At 42.9% G+C, this 23,741-nt stretch overlaps 1 protein-coding gene across 9 annotated transcripts in view; it reads right to left on the bottom strand.

Moving 5' to 3' along the window:
- The window catches only part of NF2 (NF2, moesin-ezrin-radixin like (MERLIN) tumor suppressor), an 80,142-nt gene that overhangs the window by 49,042 nt on the left and 7,359 nt on the right, over nt 1-23,741 (bottom strand). For 8 of the 9 annotated variants that reach the window (XM_027050888.2, XM_027050886.2, XM_053206706.1 and 5 more), the window contains exons 2-3: nt 3,250-3,375; nt 1,184-1,306 (exon numbers count right to left, since the gene is read on the bottom strand). In XM_027050888.2, coding sequence (XP_026906689.1) covers nt 1,184-1,306; nt 3,250-3,375 — 249 coding nt within the window. Of the gene's footprint in view, nt 1-1,183; nt 1,307-3,249; nt 3,376-21,043; nt 21,117-23,741 lie in introns of those variants that run through there. The other variant, XM_053206705.1, reaches the window with a different exon arrangement.

The following is a 23,741-nucleotide window of genomic DNA, read 5'->3' on the forward strand; positions in this document are numbered from 1 at the left end:
ACAAGAAAGTCATCTCTATAACACTAGGACATTCTGGGGCCTAGGAGATCATTATGTGGTTTTATTCAAAGCAGTGTAACTTTCTAATCCCTGACTTATTTTCAAAGGAAAAAAAAAGCCATACTACAGAAAAACTGAAAGGGTTTCCCTTTGAAGGAAAATGTTAGGGATGGGGGAGGTGTGTGTACATCTATATATACTTTTTTTGGCAAACCTTTTTTGGAAAATAAATTATTTGGGGGTTTTATTACATTTAACTTAATATTAACTGAACATAACAATCTGAGGCTCAAACTAATTATAGGAGGACTATGTGACAGCCCATACATACGTCTACTTCTGGGAAATCCTGTAATTAACGCCCCTGTGCGATCTACCGACAGCGGGCATCTCTGGGCACACAAGCAGCTCCACTACCAATCACTGCAACTAACCATGAAACTGGGGCAGCACTCTGATCAAGCGGTAAGAACACAAGCAAAACTGACAGGGTTTTCATCCTCACACAAACCCCCACTCATCGCGCCCCTAGATGGTCAGTCTTAGCAGTCTTTGAACCCATAATCATGGAGCTCCTCATCTCTTCAATTCGGTTGAGCAATTACTTACGGAATGCCTCCTGCATATTCAGTGAGCCTTGCCTTTAAAGGGCTTATACTCTAATGAAGGAGTAGGGATAAGACATTCACATACAATGGGCAGCATGAAGCACGATGCCTGAAGTTCCACACGTGTGGGATTAGTCACGTGGAGTTAAACTCCAACTCACTGGAGTTCTGAAGTCCTGTCTTAATGACAGCAAATTTTGAACTTTTGGAAAAATTACTCTTTCCAAGACTTTCTCTTTGGACTTCCTTTGTAACTATTAAGTACTTTTCACTTAGAAGAAAATAGGATCCATCTTCAAAGAGACTTCAAGCCAGGTAGCTACTTGTACCCGTTCTTTCACTACCCTATTTTTGCAATCTTCTCTGACACCAATTCTCCTTACTCAAGTACAAGTTCTATTCTGAAGACTTTTCCCCCCATTATGGAACCAAAGGGACTGACTTCCCAGAGGCAGGACGTTTTCACAATGCCAAGGCCTCTGTGGTCAACACCGAGGGGGTCATCCAGGCTGCCTCGGCAACTACCCCTGGGTGAGTTCTCTCAGAATAAACGGGGCTAGCACAGACTGGTGTACCTGCAAGAAGAATAAATGTTGCGTGATCTCCTGAACCAGCTCCTCCTCGGCATTCTCAGGATAAAATTTGGCCAGGAAGTGAAAGGTGACTGGCTCTTCCTTTGAAACATCATGATCCAGCACCTGCACAATTACAGAGCAAAAGAAGAACAAGGTATGTTGGCACCTGTTCCTCCCCTGCCACCATCCTTTTGCAGGGAGCGTATAAATATTTTTCCCTCTCTAAATTCATCACATTTCCCAAAGGCTATGATCCTACAGTTTGAAGCATTCATGAAGTCATCTATAACAAGAGGTAATATTCACCTCACATGGCGTTTCTGAACCAAATTAATCAATATCCCCAATGGGTGAGAGGAGCTGAGATTATTAAGGCACAGATGTTCTCAAGGCCACAGAGATAGTTAAAAAGTAGAAATTTATAACTCAAAGGTCTTGGGCACTATCTTTTACAGTAGGCTGAAGGCTTTTTAATTTTCTAAACTAGTGGATTCTTCCTATATTCTTTTTGTTACTGCTAACCCCCAACGTTTAGGTCCAGATCAGGATGGACCTTAGAGATGATGAACTCTATTTTTGTGAAATCCTCTGAACATTAACTGAGCAACAAAAGTGAAATGTGTCCGTTGTGGCAACCCTTGTTTCAAGGAACCTCTAGAGATGCCCTACAAAATACTTGAGTGCAGCCAGTAAACCTCACTGCCTTTAATCTTCTAACAATTTCATCCACCCACTGAAAAGCTTGAACCATCTGCTCTCCAGAATGAATTTCATTTCAGGACATAAACATGCCATGTGACAGGCTACAAGGCTCCATTAACATGTGTCATAATTTATTTCCTTTGAGCAGCAGGTTCCATGGCTCCTGATGCCCCCAATCTAATATCCATTTGGCCAACACTCAGATATGATTTAAAACTTATTTTGCTGAGAATCACAAAAAGATACACAAAGTTCTGCTGTCTTTGATAGATAATTCTTCATGCTCCTGTCCAAATTCCAGGTGGCAGTGCCCAGGAGATCCAAAATAAACCAGATCTAGGACACTCACTGACACTGGCATGTGGTGGCCCTTCAATGCTCATGATCATGGGAATTACCATATGAAATTTATAACCAGCAGAGATCCCAACAACGAAGATTCAGATTACTGTGTACATATGGAAACACAATTTGAACACTTGAGCTTAGAGTCAAACTTGTAAAAAACAGGAGGCGTTCATTGTTTATCATGCCATGCAGCAGATGATAAAATCAATTGCAAGGGGTACCATTTGGAGTAAGAATTAGACATTGACTTATTTTGAGATCTAGGGGTCGTTTAGGAGTTACTAACAAAAGCAGATGGCCCTGTTCCCAAATGTCTTCATGGTTAGATAGGCAGGTAAGTAGGTAAGTGTGGCTTTGTGTGCACATGTGAATCCACGCAGAAGGCAGTTTCCCTAGGCAATATCCATTTCTAAGCCACATTAGAACTGCCGGGAGCCCCAACTTGTCATCCAGGCCTCAGAAGCCCCAGAGAATCATAAAGACTTAAGACAAAACGGTCATTCTGTCTTCACCACAGGGACCAGGGCACTCTTTATTCTTTAGATCGTGTTAATGATGAAATTGAGTTGGGCCACAGTGTTTCTTGAAAAGACTTAAAAACATTCCCTAAAGAACATGAGTCCCAAGCAAATCTTTCAAAGATATAACCTGTATTAAAAAAAAAAAAAAAAGGGCATAATAATATAATAGTAATTTTTATTCATAAAGCCTGACTAGTGGTTCAGTAAGTTGAATAGCATAAAGCCAGAAGCAATCAGCCTGGTGACAATGAATAAAGAAGCCAGGGATGGCAACAGTTTTATGCTCGTTGGTTCTGCTCACCTAGGAGAGCGTGTGAGGGGCAGAAAGCCTGTGGCATCTCCAGAACCTGTTTTCTACATGATTTACTCAGGACTTGCCCCTTTCTCTACTGTGCATCCATAATGCCCCATGATGAGTAAAGAAGCTAGGCACATGCTCAGGGAAAAACCAGAGCACACACCAGCCTCACTGGTTTCATCAAGTTCCAGCCCAACCTTCTTGTCCATTTTGAGCCAGGCCACGGTGTCCTTGATTGTGTACTGCAGTCCAAAGAACCAAGTTTCCCGAAGCCCCAGGGTCCGGCACACCAAATCAAAGAGGTCCTTCCCTTTCCACTTCATCTGCAATATAACAGACCAATAAGGAAGGGCAGCGTGAGCAAAAAGTCATAATCCACTTTAACAAAAACCTTTTCTCTGTACTCCCTACTCTCAGGTGCCAAAATGTGGGGATGGCACTAAGATGGCTGATGAGCACAGAATTCCTAAATAATTTTAAAGCTTCCTACACAAAACCATGAGTGGGAAAATACCAATTAGAGCTTAATGGCTTAATCACTGCAAAGCATACACAATACCTCCCTTGGACAGTTCCTTACAGATCTTAATATCCCCAAAGCTGCTAATTTAGGAAAGCTGGTAAATAAGCATCCTCATTTAGGAGAGTCTAGCCTCTTGAGTTAACCCAGAGAGATGGCTAGCTTCTAGGGACATTGATTTCTTTGAGACTTTGTCATTGATTTAAAGAAAAATTTTTTAATGTTTATTTATTTTTGAGGGGTGGGGTGGGGGTGGGAGGAGACCCAGAATCCAAAAGGGGCTCCAGGCTCTGAGCTGTCCGCACAGAGCCCAATGCAGGGCTTGAACTCACAAATGATGAGATCATGACCTGAGCTGAAGTCGGAAGCCACAGTCATTGATTTTTTTTTTTTAAATCATGACAGTGTCCTTTGATAAAAAGCTAGTGTTTTCTTGTTTTTGTTTTATAAAGACTAGTTTTACTGAAAGTTTTTTTTTTTTTAAAGCAATACAGGGGAGGAAGTTAAAACCCAAGCCATAAATCACGTACAGTCAGCCCAACTACACATCCTTCCTATTCCGATGCATAACTGAGGCCAAAGGAGAGGTGACTCACCCACGGTCACACGGAGCAATTTCAAATTCTCGGTATCTAAACCCAGGGAATGAACAGACACCAATAAACTGCAGCATGCTTAACCTACAGCTTCACTTTCAAAAGGACCTAAAGCAATGGCTGCTAAACCCTTTTCTCAGCTTTTCAATCTCAGAAAATGGAAAAGCAAGTTCAACATCTTAATAGGGGAAAAAATGCCCAGCCGCTTGGTAAATGTTGCCACCTTGTGGCTTCCAAGTTAAATCACCCAGGTGTTCCCTTACAAGCCCCTCAGCTGCTGCTTGCCCCCAAGCCCCACCCCTGCTGGCCCCCAGGTATCAGGTGGACATTCAACTGTACACCAGGGACAGTTGTGAGCACACGAGACACATCACAGACATGGAGGTCACAGTAAGAATAATCTTGGGATTCAAATGCAAAGTCGCCAGACACCCGAAGGACAAGACCACTGGACTGCAGAAGCATCTGTCCTTCTGGTCCAGCCCTCATTAGAGATCTTCTCCCAATGTCCTGGCACATGGAAGATGCATAACGAAAAGGAATGGGAGAAAAAGTTAGGGTTTAGAGACAGGTTATAAAAGCAAGAAGGAAAAAAATAAGTTAGACCTCTAATATCTGATTGGCTCTTGCTAAAACCTGATTGTACAGAGCAGTTTTCAAGTAGGTCTTCTATTTTTAATATATATGAATGAACAGTGTGTTCTCTGGGAGGTACTCAGCAGGAAAGCCCATCCATTCTCCGTGTTTACAGTCAAAGAGCAAAGTAGCGACCCAGATGGAAGGGCACCAAAACCGCAGCAGACAAGTGGCTGAGGTATGAAATGGCTTTTGTCCTTCACGGGGGCCACTTCTCCTGTATGTCCTTCTAGCTCTGCCCCATCTCCTCTCTGTGACTTTAGTGAGACCCCTGTAACACTACAAAGGATGAGGTCTTTAGAAATTATTTTGAGTAGAATAAAATAAAATGACAAGTTTTATTAAAAAAAAAAAATGATGGCCTTCCCCTTCTGCAAGGCTTGCTAAACGCTTGTGGGCACACCCATTCCCCAGTCTGACAACAGCACAAAGGATTTTTTAATTCAAGGCAGGTTTTAATTCCTACAGGCAGACTTCACTGAAGAAATGTTATTTTGGAAAACTAGGAGCTTCGGGATGCTGATTATCCTCTTGTCTCTATTTTAAGCCGGTACATAGTATATAAATTATAAATGACTACCTTTCTAGGAGATAATGTAAGGCTAAAGAACAGACATTAACTTGGAGAAGTTGAACACCCAAGGGCCAGGAAGATCACAGTATGGATTCCCAGGCTGCCATAACTCACAACCACGGAGGGGCCGGGCTCTGCCACGGAGGACCCGGGCGCAAGTGGGGCGTGCAGCACATCTCAACCAAAGCTGAGAATAGTGAATTTCTTGACTGGGGGGAGAGGGGGTGGAGTTTAAATTCTCAAACATAGTATCATATTAAAGCAGTTTTCCTACATTCCTTTCTACTTCTTTGTTTTTAAAATGCAAAACGACCCCTGTTGAATGCAAATAGACGTCTTTGTTTCCAGGAAGCTTGCAAAAAAGTGAGGAGAAAAGGGGGGAAAAAATCTCACACCAATTCACAGTGTCTTATTTAGATTCTTAACTTTGACTCTAAGGATCATAGAATGTCAGTGTTGGATGTGAGCCGGAGTCATTAGCTACTGTAGACCCCTCCCCTTTAAGTATAAATAAGGAAACCGAGTCACAGATTCTTTAGCAGCCTTCTGAAGCAGACACTGGCCTTTTTCCTGGCGATCTAAGGTAGGCAACCCCTCAGCTTCTCAACGGCCTCTTTTCCTGCTAGGAGCCTTTCCATTTGTCTTGCCTTCCACCAGCACTCCCCAACCACCTTTTCCAGTAAGAAACGTGTCTTAACACTCTTCTCCCGCCCTGAAACCAAACCCATTCTTGGGAAGAGCCAGATATTGCTCCTTTACAGCTCAGTGTAAATTAAACCCTCTGCTACAGCTCATTCTTTGAACAAGCACTACAGAGCACATCCTATATGCCCAGAAATGCCAGACACTGAGGACGCAAAATGGTGGATGCATGGGCCCTATGGGAGACACAAGCAAGGACCTAAGTCAGAAAAGGCTTTAGAGAACAAATGAGGGTTAGACGAAAGAGAGAAAGAATTCTTAAAAAGAAAATCATGATAATCTCAGTGAAATGCAAGTCATCTGGTAGAGCTAGACAGCCTGAACTCAAGAGGGGGCGTGGTGAGAATGGGGCGCCATGTGGGGCCAGGTGGCTCCTCTTGGGAGTCACTGAAGGCTCTTGGGCAGAGGAGTAATGGGATCAGATCAGCATTCCAGAATGCACTCCATCAACAGGGCGGACAATAAGTTGGAGGAAAGGAGCCTAGAATCAAGAAGGGCAGAAAGGAGGCCAACTCCCGCCTTGATTAAGGCAGTGGGAGGGAGAGAAGACAGCCTGAGAATTGGAAAGAAGGCAGTCCCAGAGCTGGCACCTGAGTGCTGGTAGGGACTGAGGGATCAAGAATGAAGAGGGACACCTGCATTTCTGGCTTGAACAGCAGGTGGTTCCACTAGAGGAGAGATGGCATACAGGAGGAGCAGCATGTTTCAGAGGGAATAGGTGAACAACTGTTAGGATAAGTTACCATGTCAGAGAAAACCAGGTAGAGATGTCCTAAATACATTTGATTTAAAGTCTTATTAGCTCAGGGGCGCCTGGGTGGTTCGGAGGGTTAAACGTCCGACTTCGGCTCAGGTCATGATTTCATGGTTCGTGAGTTTAAGCCCTGCATCAGCCTCACTGCTGTCAGCACAGGGCCCTCTTCAGATCCTCTGTCCCCCCCTCTCTCTCTGTCCCTCCCCAGCTCACGCATATGCATGCTCTCTTTCTCTCTCAAAAATTAATAAATATTTTTGAACTCAATTTATTAGCTCTATTTATAAAATCAAATGTTCTATCATAAAGTAATTAAGAAGTTTTTCTTTTGGAGGTGCCTGGGTAGCTCAGTCAGTTAAACCTCTGACTCCTGATTTCGGCTCAGGTCATGATCTCATGGTTCCGGAGTTCGAGCCCCACATCAGACTCTGTGCTGACAGTGGAAGCCTGCTCAGGATTCTCTGTCTTCTCTCTCTGCCCTACCCCCCACCTCAAAAATAAATAAACATTTCGTTAAAAAAAGAAGAAGAAAAGGTTTTTCTTTTGGGTTCAAGCTAACCTCCAACATGTTGTGTACCTACATGAGGTTCCACTTTTCAACAGCCCTTCCCTAAGTGTATGCAGACTTGTTTAGTCCTCTTAATTTGGGTTTCTTTTATTTTACTTACTTTGAGAAAGAGAGAAGAGTGTGTGAGCATGCAAGCAGGGGAGGAGCAGAAAGAGAAGGAGAGAGAGAATCCCAAGCAGTCCCCCTACGGTCAGCACAGAGCCTGACGCAAAGCTTGGTTGAACCCGTGAAATGTAAGATTATGACCTGAGCTAAAACCAGTAGTTGGATGCTTAACCAACTAAGCCACCCAGAAGCCCTGGGTTTCTACTTCTTTACAAACAAGAACCACTGGTCACAGTTGTTCCAGGTGATTCCCATGGCACTCTGTAAAAGGAGGTCTTGGGTTGTGAATGGGCTTCCTTGGCGCCAGATGATTCACCAGAATGTGACCGTGTCCCTTTTTACAGTTTTATCAGTGATCCACTGCATTGTGCTGATGCTGTGACGTGATCTGCACATCTGAGTGTCTCCTAAGATTGGAGGTGCCTCAGAGCAATAGTGACATCAGTCATCTCTCTGTTGCCCACAGTGCCCAGTCGACTTTGTACATAAAAGACACAGCAGGGGCACCTGGGTGGCTCGGTCAGTGGGGCATCTGACTTCGGCTCAGGTCATGATCTGACGGCTTGTGAGTTCGAGCCCCACATCGGGCTCTGGGCTGACAGCTCGGAGCCTGGAGCCTGCTTCGGATTCTGTGTCTCCCTCCCTCTCTGACCCTTCCCCACTCACACTCTCTCTCAAAAGTAAATAAACATTAAAAAAAAAAAAAAAAAGACACAGCAAACGGGGCACCTGGGTGGCTCAAGTCAGTTAAGCTTCTGACTTCGGCTCAGGTCCTGATCTCACGATTCGTGAGTTCAAGCCCCATGTTGGGCTCTGTACTGACAGGCTCGGAGCCTGGAGCCTGCTTTGGATTCTGTGTCTCCCTCGCTCCCTGCCCCTCCCCCACTCTGTCTCTGTCTCTCTCTCAAAAATAAACAAACATTAAAAAAAACAATAAAAATTTTAAAAAGATAAACAATGGTGTCAAACAGAAGACTCGCCTACTTCAAAAACCCAAGGCTCGGGGCACGTGGGTGTCTCAGTCGGTTAAACATCTGGCTCTTGATTTCACCTCAGGTCATGATCTCATGGTTCATGAGATCAAGCCCCACGCTGGACTCTGTACTGACAAGCACAGAGCTTGCTTGGGATTCTTCCCCACCCCACCCCTGCTCCTCCCCAGCTCATTCTCTCCCTCTCTCTCAAAATGAATAAATATTAAAAACAAAACAAGGTTCAAAAACGTAAAGCAAAATTAGCTGCCACGCATCCACTCCTCCAACAAATATTTCATGAACACACCTTGTGTCCAAGCACCACTCAAGGTATAGAAGATAATAAGGAACAAAAGAGACAGTCTCTGCTCTTACAAAATGAGCTTAGGACATGAGCCAGTCACCTCCCTCACCCTACACACAATAATCAACTCCAAGCGTGGTTTCTAGCACTACAACACTTGTGAGTGCCACAATAGGGACCCCCAGGAAGGGACACTGCCTTCGAGGGCAGGGAAGAATGGCATCTAAATTAACTCTCATGGTGGGAGAGGGGAGCCAAGTGAAGACTGGGCTTGAGGAAGAAACAGTGAACAGGGTAGTGTGATCCAAGCACAGGGAACAGCATATGTAAAGGTCTAGAGGCAAAAAAGCTTAGATGGTCCTGGTAGGAAATGAAAGCACTGTAGTTCAGTTTGACTGGAGAATACTGCTGTGCTTCTGCAAGGACCCAAACTGCCACCTAACACCAATTCTTTGTCAACTAACTCCACTTCTCTCACTTTAACCACAGAACCCAAAAAATTATCCGGGTGACTGTCTTCTCCCTTTTCCCCAAGGAGAAAACATAACCGTATCATTCCAGATATACAGAAGTCGAATCATTACCTAAGATGGATGCCTCTGTACATTAGGGCTTAATTCTTTCCAGGAACCAGTCTAAGAGGCACAGATAGATAGCTGTCTAACATCAGTATGAATCTCTGTGCTGTCACTGTGTGACCTTGGGCAGGTTATTGAACTTCCTTGTGCTTCGCAATGGGGATAATAAACAGACCCTGTCTTAGCAGATTAATCTAAGGATTAAGTACATTAATATATTTTAAAAGCCTAAATACTTTAGTAAATATAGTGCCCAGCTCATGGTAAATACTCAATAAAGGGTGGTCATTATTCATTCTAATCCCACCTCCTCTCCTTACATTCTCAAGTGGTGCCATGTAAAGCCTCCTGGTCCTGTTTCACTCCATGGATGATGGATGACAGATCAGAAAGGGCACCATCAATTCTCATCGAGCTAACCATGCTATCACTCATTTGACAAACACTTATTGAGCACCCATTACATCCTAGTCATTATGTTTGGCAGAAGAGATAAATGATGAATTCAGGACAAGACACTGTCCCCATTCATGTCTGACAGGGAAGACAGGTAGGTAAACAGATAACAAAAATGCAACCTGGTAAATGCTAACAGACCACGGTGCTGTGGAAACACAGCTCGGGCCTGGGGGCCTGGGGTGAGGGGCTTCCCTGAGGAGACATGGTCCGAGCTGGGTCTTGGAAGCCAGGCAGTAGTTGATACTCTGGTGAAGGGGCTCAAGAAAGGGAGGTCATGCCAGCCAGAGGGAACAGCATGTCTGCCACTTGGGTCCAAGCTGTTGCAAAGTGAAGGAATGTTCTTTGCACTTTTCTAGTATCTGACAAGCAGCATAATTACACTATCTGCAGTACTGAATGTTCAATGCGGTACTGAATAGGCAGCTTCCGCCCGATGCATGTGACACTTCGGACTCTCCACAAGTTGATTAGGAAGCAGGTTGCTCAGTCACAGGTTCCAAACAGCCATGTATCCCATAATGACACCTGCCAGATCTCTAAGAAGATCCCACAGCCAGTGGGATGAGTCTCATATTTATTTTTTTATTAAAATATTTCCTTTTCTGATACCTGATAGCACATAAGCTTTCCAGGCTTTGCCCTTACACTACTTAAAGGTCTTTTTGTTAGGGTCTGTCCTTTTTCCAGAACAGATGCTTTAGTGTTCACTGAGGCCCATGTCTCTCCACCTGGCCTAAGTGTTCAAACTGCTCCCCACACATCGGCACAGCTCTGTGCCTCATCTCGGCCTAATGAAGAACAGGGACGCTAACAGGCAGACGATCATTTTGCAGACAGGAAAAGGGAGGCGGCAGGAGTGAGAGAGGTGATCTGCAGGGAGAAGGCAGGAAGAAGCACAAATCTGGACTCCATGGAGTGCAAGCTCCTGCTCTCCAAGCCTTGTCCTCGAGGTGCCCTTCAAGCAGAGGGGCTGATGGTAGTGAGCCTGGAAGGACAATGCTGCTCGCTCTGTGGCTGTGCTCTCCCATTACTTTAACAGGCTGCAGTGCTATTTCATAGATATATACTTGTGCCTGCATCAAAGATAGATGCGTATGAACTTTATAAACGGGACTAAGTGCTGTCAGCTTGTTATTTTTCGTAGGGGCGGGATTTATGAGCTTTACCCAAAGTGAAGTGCTTGTAATTTATCAACCTAGAATGTTTTAAGTAAATAGCACTAAGCACTCACCCTCCACAGCAGGAACATAGCACTCCTCTGTTGTAGGAAGCAACTGGCACCAATAACCTACAGCGCTGATTGGGGTCTATTAACTGGGGAAATGTTATGAATAGCATCCCTTGGCCAGGTTTAGACTCACAACCCTAAAACTACCATTTGTTTTTTACTTTCGACACTTCACATTGCATTTCTCCCACTGCTTTCTCTGGGTCATGCAGCCACCAACAATCACACTTACTCACTGATAAACCCGGGGAGGGTCAGTAGGAAACCAGCTGCATGATGGGGAACGGCCACAGTTAGAAGATGACAACTTTCTTAAAGAAAGAGAACTGAATTTGGCCACCATCTGTGAAGTGTTGAAGAATTAAGACAACAGAGAAACTTTGGCTTTATAAAGAAGACTCAAACCTGGAAAAAGCAACCAGGGAAAACAACATTCCATTTCATAGAGGTCTGGGGGACTAGCCGCACAAGGCATGCTATTTGATTAGCTGTCTCTTCCAGAAGATGAAAGAGAAGTGACAAACCCAGCATTTGCTTATTAGGGTTTAACTCACAAGCTGCCCTAGTATTTGCCATAAAAACTGTCAAAAGGTTAGCCCCCTTACAGATAGAGCAATGAAGGAACTGTGCCTCCCCAGGCTCAGGACATGGACCATGTGTTTACCACTATTTCAGAAATGGAAAACCAAGGATAACTGTGATTTCATCTCTTTTAACATTTACCCCTAACTGACTTCTGCCGTCATCGCTGGCCTACAAGAACCAGTTTGTAAGTCTAGAGGGACGCCTGGGTGGCTCAGTTGGTAAAGCGTCTAACTCTTGATTTTGGCTTAGGTCATGATCTCAAGGTTGGTGAGACAGAGCCCCACGTTGGCCTCTGCAGTGACAGCATGGTGCCTGCTTGGGATTCTCTCTCCCCTCACTGTCTGCCCCTCTCATGCTCATGCATGTGCAGGCACACGCTCTCGTTTTCTCTCAAAATAAATAAACATTTATTTTTTAAAAAGTCTAAAAAATTTAAGATGCTAATCTAAATATAACTTCTATTTGTCCATTTTGAAAAAAAATAGATACCAAATACTTCCATTTACAAGATAAACACAATGGAAAAAGTGGTAACAATGGTTTTGCTGTGCAGTAAGTGAATAATGGGCTCCATTAAAATCTATTCTGGTTGGGGTGTCTGGGCGGCTTAGGTGGTTAAGTGTCCAACTTCGGCTCAGGTTGTGATCTCATGGTTTGTGGGTTTGAGCCCTGCATAGGGCTCTGTGCTGACAGCTCAGCCTGCTTTGGAGTCTGCGTCTCCCTATCTCTGTCCCTCCCCCGCTTGCACTCTGTCTCTCTCTCTCAAAAATAAACAAACATCAAAAAAAAAAATTTTTTTTAATCTATTCTGGTTAATCAAAGAGGATAAACAAGTATAGTAATGCAGGCGTAAAACTGACGTGCCCAGACTCAAGGTGTGGTATCATCCATCACACCACAGAAGTGGGCTCTTGTGTCTCATGAACCGAAATTGCAAAACTATTGAGCCGTTTCCTGTCATGATTAAAGGACACCTCACACCTAATCAGCCATTATTTCCCAACACAAGGGAAAAGGGAACACTCCAAAAAAGAGATCAACTTCTCTGTTCTACCAAACACAACCCCTATATTTCTCATCTAAATCTGGGCAAAAACCTCTTTGCAAAAAAGACCACCTCCAATCTCTTGCCTGTCAGTTTCTGCCATAATCAACCGCAGCCAGTAATTTTCCTCTCCTAATCCCCCAATCATCTGTTAGTATGCCAAATATATTTAAATTAATGGTTTCAAGGGATGCCTGGGTGGATCAGTTGGTTAAGTGTCTGACTTCGGCTCAGACCATGACCTCATGGTTCGTGGGTTCGAGCTCTGCATCGGGCTCTGCACTGGCAGTATGGAGCCTGCCTGGGATTCTCTTTTTCCTTCTCTTTCTTTGCCCCTTCCCCACTTGTGCTCTCAATCTCTGTCTCTCTCAAAAATAAATAAACCTTTAAAAAAAAGTTTAATGGTTTAAAGGCCCTCCACCAATTACTTCCTCTCTCCAACCAATTACCCTGCCTGTTACAACCCAGCCTGTGCCCTCCCAAGTCAGCAAACCTATTGCTTCCATTTATCCAGAACCAGACCTTACTAAGGTCCATTCCTTTATCTCACCATTGTCCCCTTCCCCCATACAACGCCAGGTACATGAGTCAGTATGTACTTTATATACACGGGGAAAATGAGGTGTTTGTCTTTCTCCAAGATCCCTGTCTTTCCTCCAGTCTTACAGATCACAAACTCCTTGAAGGCAAGGTTTACTACGCACACCATATACACACACACAAACACACACACACACACACCATGCTGTAAGTCTCCCAGAACACAAGCAAGTACTGCATAACCTGTGGCCACTCCATAAGTGCTTGTGGTTGGCTGATGATGTTGATGATAATGATGATGATAAGTAGATGAGGCTTCTGAGTAGAACAGTCTTCTCTAAGTAATGATTGCAATGAAGCAAGAATTTATGATACTCCTTATTAAAATTCTAATTGCATAATTGGGCCTTAAGGTATACATTTTCCCCCTTTGGTGACACACTGATTTCTTTTCTCTAAAAATACCTTGGCAAAGAAATCCAAATCTTGGAGAGCCAACCAAGAAAAATTTCCATAGAACAAAAGAAACTACTAAGAAACAAATCACAGCACCTTGGGAAGCCACAAAATGGAGGTTTTAAACTCTAAGTCTTTCAAAACTAAGTGAATTATAGTTTTCTGGGGGAAAAAAGTCCTTATGTTTGTAGCTTCTGGCATGTTTCCCGCTACAGTGGAAAGAGGGTATGGGAGCAGCAGTGAACCCAGAGAAGGGATCTGTATCCTAAACTCTACCTCTACCATACACAAGCCTATATATAACCTTGAGTGAGCCATGCAACTCCACTGGGCCTCAGTTTCTTCCTCTGTCAATCTCCTATGACCTCTGTGCAAGGTCCCGATTTTATGATGCTATGAAAAAAGATGAGGCATTTCAAAGTCAGCTGACAGAGCAAAAAGAAACAATACAGTTATGGTGCTATAAAAGCAATACAGTCCCCCAAAAGTAAAGGAGACAATCTCTATCTTTGGAATTTAGCTCACAACATGAGAGCAATCATAGCCTTGTCAAATAGCTATAAAACACCCAAACCTGCTGTGTTGGGAAAGTCACTTAACCTCTTTGGGTCTCAGCTTCCACAATCATCAAGTGGTCTTTGAGGATTAACACCCTCTGAGTCTATGAGCTTGAGATGGTTTTGTATAAACCATGTAGCACTTTTTCCACTGTTATAATAATTTTCTTTTAATCCTTTAACATTCCATTCTATATCTTAAAATCATTTTCAGGGATGTAAATGACACGTAACATTTAATTTATGTGTGCTTTCTACATTCTTTCTCCTTACTTAGGGTTTGCCATTGCTACTGTGCTCCTTACTCCTAATAATCAAGACCTGTATTAATAATAAACTCTCTAATGTAACAAAAATGGTCATTGTAATGTTACTGAAAAATAACTTTTTTAGCACCTAGCACACTGTTGATACGCAGCAATTGTCAATAATCACAAAATGCTGAAATACTGAGAATAATAATTCTGCAGAGAGCTACAAACAGGAAACACTTGGTGCAGGTAGACACAGAGCAAAATTTTAAATGTCTAAACATGAGGTAAAACTAGTAGACTGAGGGATGCCTGGGTGGCTCAGTCAGTTAAGCATCTGACTCTTGAATTCAGCTCAGGTCATGATCTCACAGTTTGTGGGTTCAAGCCCCACATTGGGCTCTGCACTCACCGCATGGAGCTCGCTTGGGTTTCTCTTTCTCTCTTTCTCTCTCTGCCCCTCCCCCACATTCGCTCATGTGCGCGCTGTCTCTCAAAATAAATAAATATCAAAAAACAAACAAACAAACTAGAAGACCGAAACACAACCCATGACTAAGTATTATCAAGCCGATTAACTCCTCCTGCCCCAGGATATCACAAAAATTACAGTTTGTATTTAAAAGCACACTCTTTCAAAAAAGCTCCTGGCAAAACAGCTGGAGCATAATCCATCCGTGCAAATGAGCTCATGGAGAACCCCAATTCTAGCCTAGAAAGAAATTGTAAACATTCGGGTTCTGTTTCTAGCTTGACCTGTCACAGTGGTCAGTGATTAGGACACTGATTTAACAACACTGGAAGGTATAGGTAGGAACATACAGGGCTGGTAAAAATGTCTGCAGGTGGATGAGGACAACTGTGGGTTGAAGACTTCTTTAACATATTTATGAGACTGATTTAATCTCCAGTCAATATGAGTAGGACACTAGATAAAGACACTGTTGTTGAATTTAAAACTCCAGATCAGTTCAGATAAGTTCAGTAATTACTCTGGGCTTCAGTTTAAGTTTTATCTGAAAGTCAAATTATCAAAACGCCTAAAACTAGGAGATTGAAACTGGGAAGGTGGATGGGGGAACCATAAGTAATGTAACTCACAGGGAGCTTTTGTCACTTTTCCAAAGCTCAGTCTTTCTTTTCTTTTCTTTTTTTTTTTTTTGCAAAGAAGCAAAAAGTCAAATAGTGTTGAGGGCTGGGAGAGAAAAAAGACCCGATGCCTTTAGAAATGATGTTCTCTGACCCCACCTAGTGGTGGCCGGAGTGATTTCTAGGCTGGGATAAGCACCTTTAGTCTCCGCACTGGTGACTGAAGATTTGATTAAATATTTTTTTTTTTTCCCTGAGGTCAGCACCAGTTTGGTAATAAATTTTTATGTGCTAAAAATGTACTAAAACATGTGGATTTAGAATCTAAATTAGACAAAGCAAAGACAGGAGGATGGCACACATCATCCTGTAACAAACCAGAGAAGCCTCATCACCATCTGGCTAAAAAGATTAGCAGCTCTGAGAAAACTCAACTCTGGGTTTTTAAGACCTCAAACGCCTTTAACTTCTGAAATTAAAAATAAACAAGCGCCAAAAATGTTCTTGGACAAAATGCAAAACTAGCATGAATAATTGGAGAAGTCGTCAAAAACAAAGAACAGAGAAAAATGACACACTGGGGACAAAAGAACAGAAAACAAATATGGCAGAAATCAGAAAAGAATCCTGTTATCACAGTGGACATCAAGAGATCAATCATATAGCACATTACAAAAAAAAAAGATCACATTACAAAAAAAAAGAGATCCTTAAACAGAAATATGGTGTAGAACAAAGCTCATTATATTTAGACTAATTCTGGAGTCGAGAGAGCCTACATTTACAAAGGTGTGGATAAGAAGAAGATTCAAAGAAAATAAAAATGATTAAAGGAGAAAATCTGTAGTGCCTCCAGCGTGGGACCCTTCCTCTTTACTCCCACACCCCCAACTCGTGATCACATGAAAAGCTAATGTCTACCAAGTGCTTACTACAGTCAGGCCCTGGGCTAAGTGTCTATAAAGGTCCACTGCACTCATGCCTTCAAACAATCCTGTAAGTAAAATACTATTATTCTCCTCATATTACAGATGTGGAAATTGAGGCTTAGAGAAGGGAGTTCAAGATCACTCAGGCAGCAGGTGGCAGTGGCAGGGCTTTCACCCACACCAACTTACCCCTTCTATCGGGATGTCAGCTCTTGTTCCCTAAGCAATATTGTTCCTGTCCTCCAGCAGATTTTTCTCACACCTACATGTTCAAATCCTGAGATGGCTTCCTACCTAAGAAGGAAATATGAAAGGGGGAGGTGTGCAATGAGCTGCTTCTGCCCAGATCACCTAAAATAGGATGTTAAAGCAGAGGGCCTTTGAAATCAAATTCTTTCCTCTCATTTTTCACCCTAAGAACTGAGGCCTGGGTTGGGGGAAAGAAGAGACATGCCCAAGATCACACAGAGCAGCTCTGCCTAGAAGCCAGGTGTTCAAGCACCAGTTCAGGGCTCTCCCTGGTTTTACATAAGTAACACCCTGACTACAGCCCCAGACCAGACACAGGAAAGTGAGCTGACCTCCTGAACCCAAGGCTGGCCATGTCTCACCCAAGAACTGCCTCCTGCTTGGCTGGCCTTGACAACTAAGGACTGGCTCTAGACTTCAGTACCTCCTGAATCTTGGGCTTAATAGGTCTCCTGCTCACTCTTTGTCACTGAAGACCCTGAGCCCTGGCCTCATCCTCCTGGTGCCCACGCCTTTGGATTCAGCCTAGTTTTGTCCCAGGCTCCAGCTAGTTCAGGTTTCCATGTGACACCCAGCCCAGAGAGGTTGTCTTCTAACCGGGCTCCTTGTTTCCAAACTCTTCCCAACCCCACCCCCAAATACTTCAAATCATTCTGCGTGGAGACCACTTTATTTATTTTTTTATTTTTTTTAATGTTCGTTTATTTTTGAGAGAGATAGAATGCGAGTGGGGGAGGGGCAGAGAGAGAGGGAGACAGAATCCAAAACAGGCTTCAGGCTCTGAGCTGTCAGCACAGAGCCTGACACGGGGCTCGAACCCACAAGCAGTGAGATCATGACCTGAGCCGAAGTCGGATGCTTAACCAACTGAGCCACCCAGGTGCCCTAAGACCACTTTAAATCACTCTCCTAGTAAAAACCTCAAAGCTCCCCCCACTGCATTTGATGAATACAAGCTCCTTAATCTGGCCTTCAAAGGCTTCTAATATCTGTCCTGAACCTAGGAATTTAAACACATCTCTCCTACCTCAAACCACAGGATTGTACCTTATACCAATTGCAATAAACAAAACAATACTATTGCCTTTGCTAAGGTCACATCCACTGATCCGTACACTCTTCCCCTTTATCTGTGGACACAAACCTGCCTTCAATCCCTGGGGGCAGTTGTTCCCCTATTTACCCCACTGCAGGGTTTTTCTTCTCTCTCTCTCTCAACAGGAACACATCCTCATCTGATAGATAGACAGACAGACAGACAGATAGACAGACAGACTCCTTTGCATTATCTTTTCATGTGTATCCTGTTTCTCTAACTCGATTATGAGCACCCTGGAAATCTGGGACCTTCCCTCTTAAATATCTTTCTATGTGCTCCAATGCCCTAAATATTAGGTACTCCAAAACTGAGCTGCACAGAGGAAAGGGGATGGAGAAGGAGGTGGACTTCAAAGAAGTTAGATAACTGACTTTTCAAAGTACATGAAAAGGCCTCAGAACAGAGGGGTTAACCAATTGTTATTCATGTGGACACACCAAATATTAAGAGAAGACATCAGGCTGAATATAGGGAAGAACATTCTGACCACAAAGCTTGTTAAATATGCAACTAGAAAATATTTAACTGTTGCAAAATAAGCTTCATCTTAAGCCAAAGGCAAGGAATTCCAAGTAGATCATGGCAAGTGAAAAGGATTCACTTATGGAAAATGTACATTTGATTCAAAGACAAACCAGACACTGAGGCAATTTAGCAGAGGCTGTCAGTCACATCATCTACCAGCCAAAAACTTAAGCCCAATGGCAAGTTTACAAAATGGTTTTGAGATGGTATCTTACACCAATTGCAATAAATAAAATAATACCATAGACAAATAGTTGAGTTAGGAAGTTTCTTTGTAAAATCTCTTATTTCTACTTTCTTTTTCCCGTTTACCAAATATCAAAGTTCTCTCCAGGTTTCTAATGGTTTCTTTCCTTTTTCTACTTGGAGCTTCCTACGTGGGTAGCATAGCTTAACAGAAAAAGAGCCAGCCAGCCTGGAAGAGAGATGACCTGGGTTTGAATCTCAGCCCCATCACTGGTAGCTATGTGGTGGTCTTGGGCACAAAGAGGGGGGGAACACTCGGGTGCCTGGGTGGCTCAGTTGGTTAAGCTTCCGACTTCAACTCAGGTCATGATCTCACAGTTCGTGAGTTTGAGCCCCCAGCACAGAGCCTGAAGCCTGCTTCAGATTTTGTGTCCCCCTCTCTCTCTGCCCCTTCCCCACTTGTACTCTGTCTCTCTCTCTCTCAAAAATAAACATTTAAAAAAGGGGGGGGGGCACTTGAGCAGAGCCTAGAAGGAGAATGAGAACATCTGTGCCAGCAGACAAGTGAGAAGGACATTCTATGCAAAGGCACAGCAGTATGAAAAGAGGTACTTTCCAGAAACAGCAACCAGGACAACAGGCCAAGAGCAAAAAGGGTAAGTGAGGAAGTGTGGGAGAGCCTGGGAAAGGGAGCCAAATGCTGAGAGGCCTTGGATTTACTTCCTTTTATGTAATAACCTGTATATGGAACTTACCTGTGCCAGGTGCTAGTCTAAGCACTTTACCAATAATGACTCGGTTTTAATCCCAGTACCAAACAGGAAGAATTATTATGCTCTCCATTTTACAGATGAGAAAACAGGCATCTGAAAGGATTAAGGAACCTGTCTAAGGGTGCTGAACTGGTTAGGGCAGAACTAGGGATCAGGATCCTAAGACCATGCTCTCCCCAGACAACACTCATAACCTCTAGGCTGTGCTGCTTCAGAGCCCTGACAGGAAACTGGAACTTGAGCTAAGACCTTCCCAACTGACTTGAAAACCTAGTTGTGAGGTTCAAATAAGTGACTGCTAGCCTCTTGGTCATTATTTTTTTTAATGTTCATTTATTTTGAGAGAGAGACAGCCCATGCATGAGCAGGGGAGGGGTAGAGAGAGAGGGAGAGAGAAAATCCCAAGCAGGCTCCTAAGCCCAACATGGGGCTCAAACTCATGAACTGTGAGATCATGACCTGAGCTGAAATTAAAAGACGATGCTTAACCCACTGAACCACCCACGTGCCCCTCATCGGTCATTATTGAGATTCTCCCACTGTCCTCTTCTTTCTCAGAACAAACAGTGGGTCTCCTGGGACTTTATGCAGGCTATTTGCCCTTTTGGAGCCTCCAACTCCCACTCTGAAAATGAAGCCAATGACAGGACCTCCATCCTAAGCAGGTCTTGATCACCACTAGGCCCACACTGGTACTCAGGAAATATCTGTTGAGTGAGTAAGTGAACCTATTCCAAGTATCAAGTGAGATAGTACATTGTAAAGCATTTAGCACAGCACCTGGCACACAGTAGCTGCTATTCCCTAGTCCTTCCTCCTGCAAAAGAGCAGATATGGGGTCCAGCAGATGGCAGCACTAGCCAGTATATATACCCGGCTTCTTTCACCCTTCACCAGCACAACTGCATCCATCATTCACCTCGGACTGCCCACGTCCTAGATGTGCGGCACCCATGCCATCCATGGGGACTGCTTAACCCCCATGGAAGAACCCACAGATAAGGCAGAAACCTTTCTTCTGAAATAAGAAGTTTCTCAGTGCCCTCATATAGAGTCCCATTACTATATACAACTAAGCAATGAAATGACCACCACTGCCCTTTGGGGATTTGCATCCTAGAAGAGAAGCATTTACCTGTATTTTGGGGTGTCTGGGATGTAACATCTTACTGAAAACACCAGAGTTTGTTCTTTCTGTTTTCCTCTTTCCAAAGTTTCTACTTTATGTCCATTTGTATGTTGGAATGATCTGTAATGTTGGTGTTTAATCCAATCACAATCCCATTTGGGTATGTGAAAACATCTGGGATATCAACAACCAACAGGAGAAGGCGGCTTTGTTTCCAATGTAAGATGGTATTAGAATCTCTGACAACTCAATTTTGAGAAATTTTTCATATTTGGCTCTTCTTACTGATAGATTGAATTATTAGAGTAAAATTCCAGCCTAGATAAGAAATAACATAACCGTTTAGCCTCCTGGCAAATTACGTTCAGCACCCACTTTCTCAAAATGACAAATATCAAATATTTCAAGTGGAAAAATCCTCTAAAACATCAAGCCAATTGTGCAATGCAGCAAGTAGTGCAAGAGATTTATTTCCTACCTCTGCAGCAAAAAAGTCTGAACTTATTAGCATAAGGTAACATGATTCATATGTTAACTAACACTGGTTCTGAAATTGAGTCCTCCTTGGACCACCACCTACCTGTATGCCTCAATGAAGAATTCCTCAAGTACCATCTCTCCTCTTCTTTTTTTTTTTCAAAATGCATCTGCCATCTCCTAGTATCGGCACCTTGCTCAGTTAATGTACAACATAAAAATAGGGCAGGAGAAAGTCTAATAGTTTCTCAGAGCTCTATCATCATAAGTCAAACTACCATAACTTTCAACAGAATATCTGAACATCTTCGTTTACAAACAGGTATTTCCACTGGCAAGTCAATGAGATGCAACTGTTTGACAAATTGCAACAGGGCAGTGACCACAGTGACCTGCACCTCCTACTGTAGGCCAATTATACTCCCTTCTAGTTCTTCCTTTCTGCCTGGCACTATGTATTCCAGGAATCCCTATAAAACCTTGCAGGGTCAATAGTATTAGTTCCATTTTACTGATGTGGAAACTGAGGTCCAAAGAGCTTCAGTATCTTACCCAAGCTAGAAGTTCAGCTGGAATTCAAGTCCAGATCTAACTTATTTCAAAGCCTATCACTTTCCACTAATGCTTTGCAGCTCTCTGGACTAGCAGCACCATCACTGTTTGAGAGTTGAGAATGTGTTAGAAATTGCAGAATTCTCAGTCCTACTGCATAAGTACAGAATGAGAATTCTCATTTCACCAAGATGCTAGGCCGTTTGCTGGCATATATAAGTTTGACAGACTATACTATACCATTATGCCTCTCTGAATATCACTACTCTTATCTTCTTCTATAGACCAGTGGCTCTCAATATGGTGGCAGGGAGAGGGACAGAAAGAAGGGTGTCCTCCCCCTCCGCCCCCCCCCCCACCAGGACACTTGACAATGTCTGAAGACATTTTTGGTTGACATGACGGGGAGCACGGGGAGGTGCTACTGGCATCTAGTGGATAGAGTCCAGAGATGCTTCTAAACATCTTACAATGCACAGGACAGCCCCCACCACAACAAAGAATTATCCAGCCAGAATGTCAACAGTGCCAGTGTTTAGAACACTGCTATAGTTGATAATATTGTACATCCTCTTTGGGTCTGGGGTCTGTTTAAAGAAAAAAGAAGAGATTTTTGTGGTAAAACTATGGCTGAAGAAATCTCATACAAAATCCCTTTCCTTACTGGTCAGTCTCTCACAATCTCTTACAACATTTATCTTTTTTTTTTTTTTTTTAAGTTTATTTATTTTTGAGACAGATAACTCACACTAGAGTGAGGGAAGGGCAGAGAGGGAGAGAGAGAACCCCAAGAGAGAATCTTTGTACTGACAGCACAGAGCCAGATGTGGGGCTCAAACCCACGAACCATGAGATCATGACCTGAGCCAAAATCAAGAATCAGATGCTTAACCGACTAAGCCACCCAGGCACCCCTCTCACAACATTTGTCAACTAGCAACTTAGATCAGGGGTTGCCTGGCTGGCCCTGTCAGTAGAGCATGTGACACTTGATCTCAGGGTTGTGTGTTTGAGCCCCACACTGGGTGTAGAAATTACTTAAAAAGTTTTTAAATTAAAAAAAAATTAAAGAAAAAAAAAAGAAACTTAGATTAGGGATCAGCAAACTGCGGTCCACAACACAAACCTAATTCACCACCTATTATTGTGCAATCTGAGAGCTAAGAGTAATTTTTACATTTTTAACAAAATGTAAGTTTTTAAATAACATTTCATCACTTGTGAAAGTTGTATGAAATTCAAATTTCAATGTTCACAAATAGTTTTATTGGAATAAAGTCATGTCTTTTGTTCCATTTTGCCAAAGGCTGCATTTTCTTTAACATAGCCTGAGATATAATGTACCTTAACATTCACCTATTTAAAGTGCACAATTCAATGGTTTCTAGCATATTCATAGAGTTGGGCAACCATCACCACTGTAAATTTTAGAATATTTTCATCACCTCAAAAAGAAACCTTGTACCCCTTGGCTATCATTTCTGTATTCCTGCACTTTTCCCAGCCCTAGGCAACCACAAAACTACTTTCTATTTCCCTAGATATCCTTCCAAGGGAATAATTATGTGAAATATATGAAACAATATGTGTTCTTTTGTGACCGCTTCTTTTACTTAGCATGTTTTCAAGGTTCATCCATATTGTAGCATGTATTGGTATTTCATCCCTTCTTAGTGCCAAATAACATTCCATTATATTGATATACCACCTTTTGTTTACCTTTTCATCAGTTGAGGGACATTTGGGTTGTTTCCACTTTTTAGCAATTATGAATAATGTCACTACGGACATTTGTGTCCAAGTTTTTCTGTAGGCATATGTTTTCATTTCTCTTGAGTAGATACCTAGTAGTGAATTGCTGAGTCATATGGTACTCTATATTCAACAGTTTGAGGAACTGCCAGACTGTTTCCCAAAGTGGCTGCACCATTTTACATTCCCACCAGCAGTGTATGAGGGTTCCAATTTCTCCATATTCTCGACAACATTTGTTATTATATGCCTTTTTTTGATTCTAGTCATCCTAGTGGTTGGCTCTCATTGTGGTAAAGTGGTATCTCATTGTGTTTTTTATTTTCATTTCCCTGATGACTAATGAGGGTATTTTTTCATGTGCTTATTAGCCATTTGTATATCTTCCTTGGAGAAATGTCTATTCAGATCCTTTGCCCATCTTTTTAAGTAAACTCTATGCCCAACATGGGGCTTGAACTCACAATCCCAAGATCAAGAGTCACATGCTCTACCGA

This window comes from Acinonyx jubatus, chromosome D3 (assembly GCF_027475565.1).
Source record: "Acinonyx jubatus isolate Ajub_Pintada_27869175 chromosome D3, VMU_Ajub_asm_v1.0, whole genome shotgun sequence".
Lineage (NCBI taxonomy): Eukaryota > Metazoa > Chordata > Mammalia > Carnivora > Felidae > Acinonyx > Acinonyx jubatus.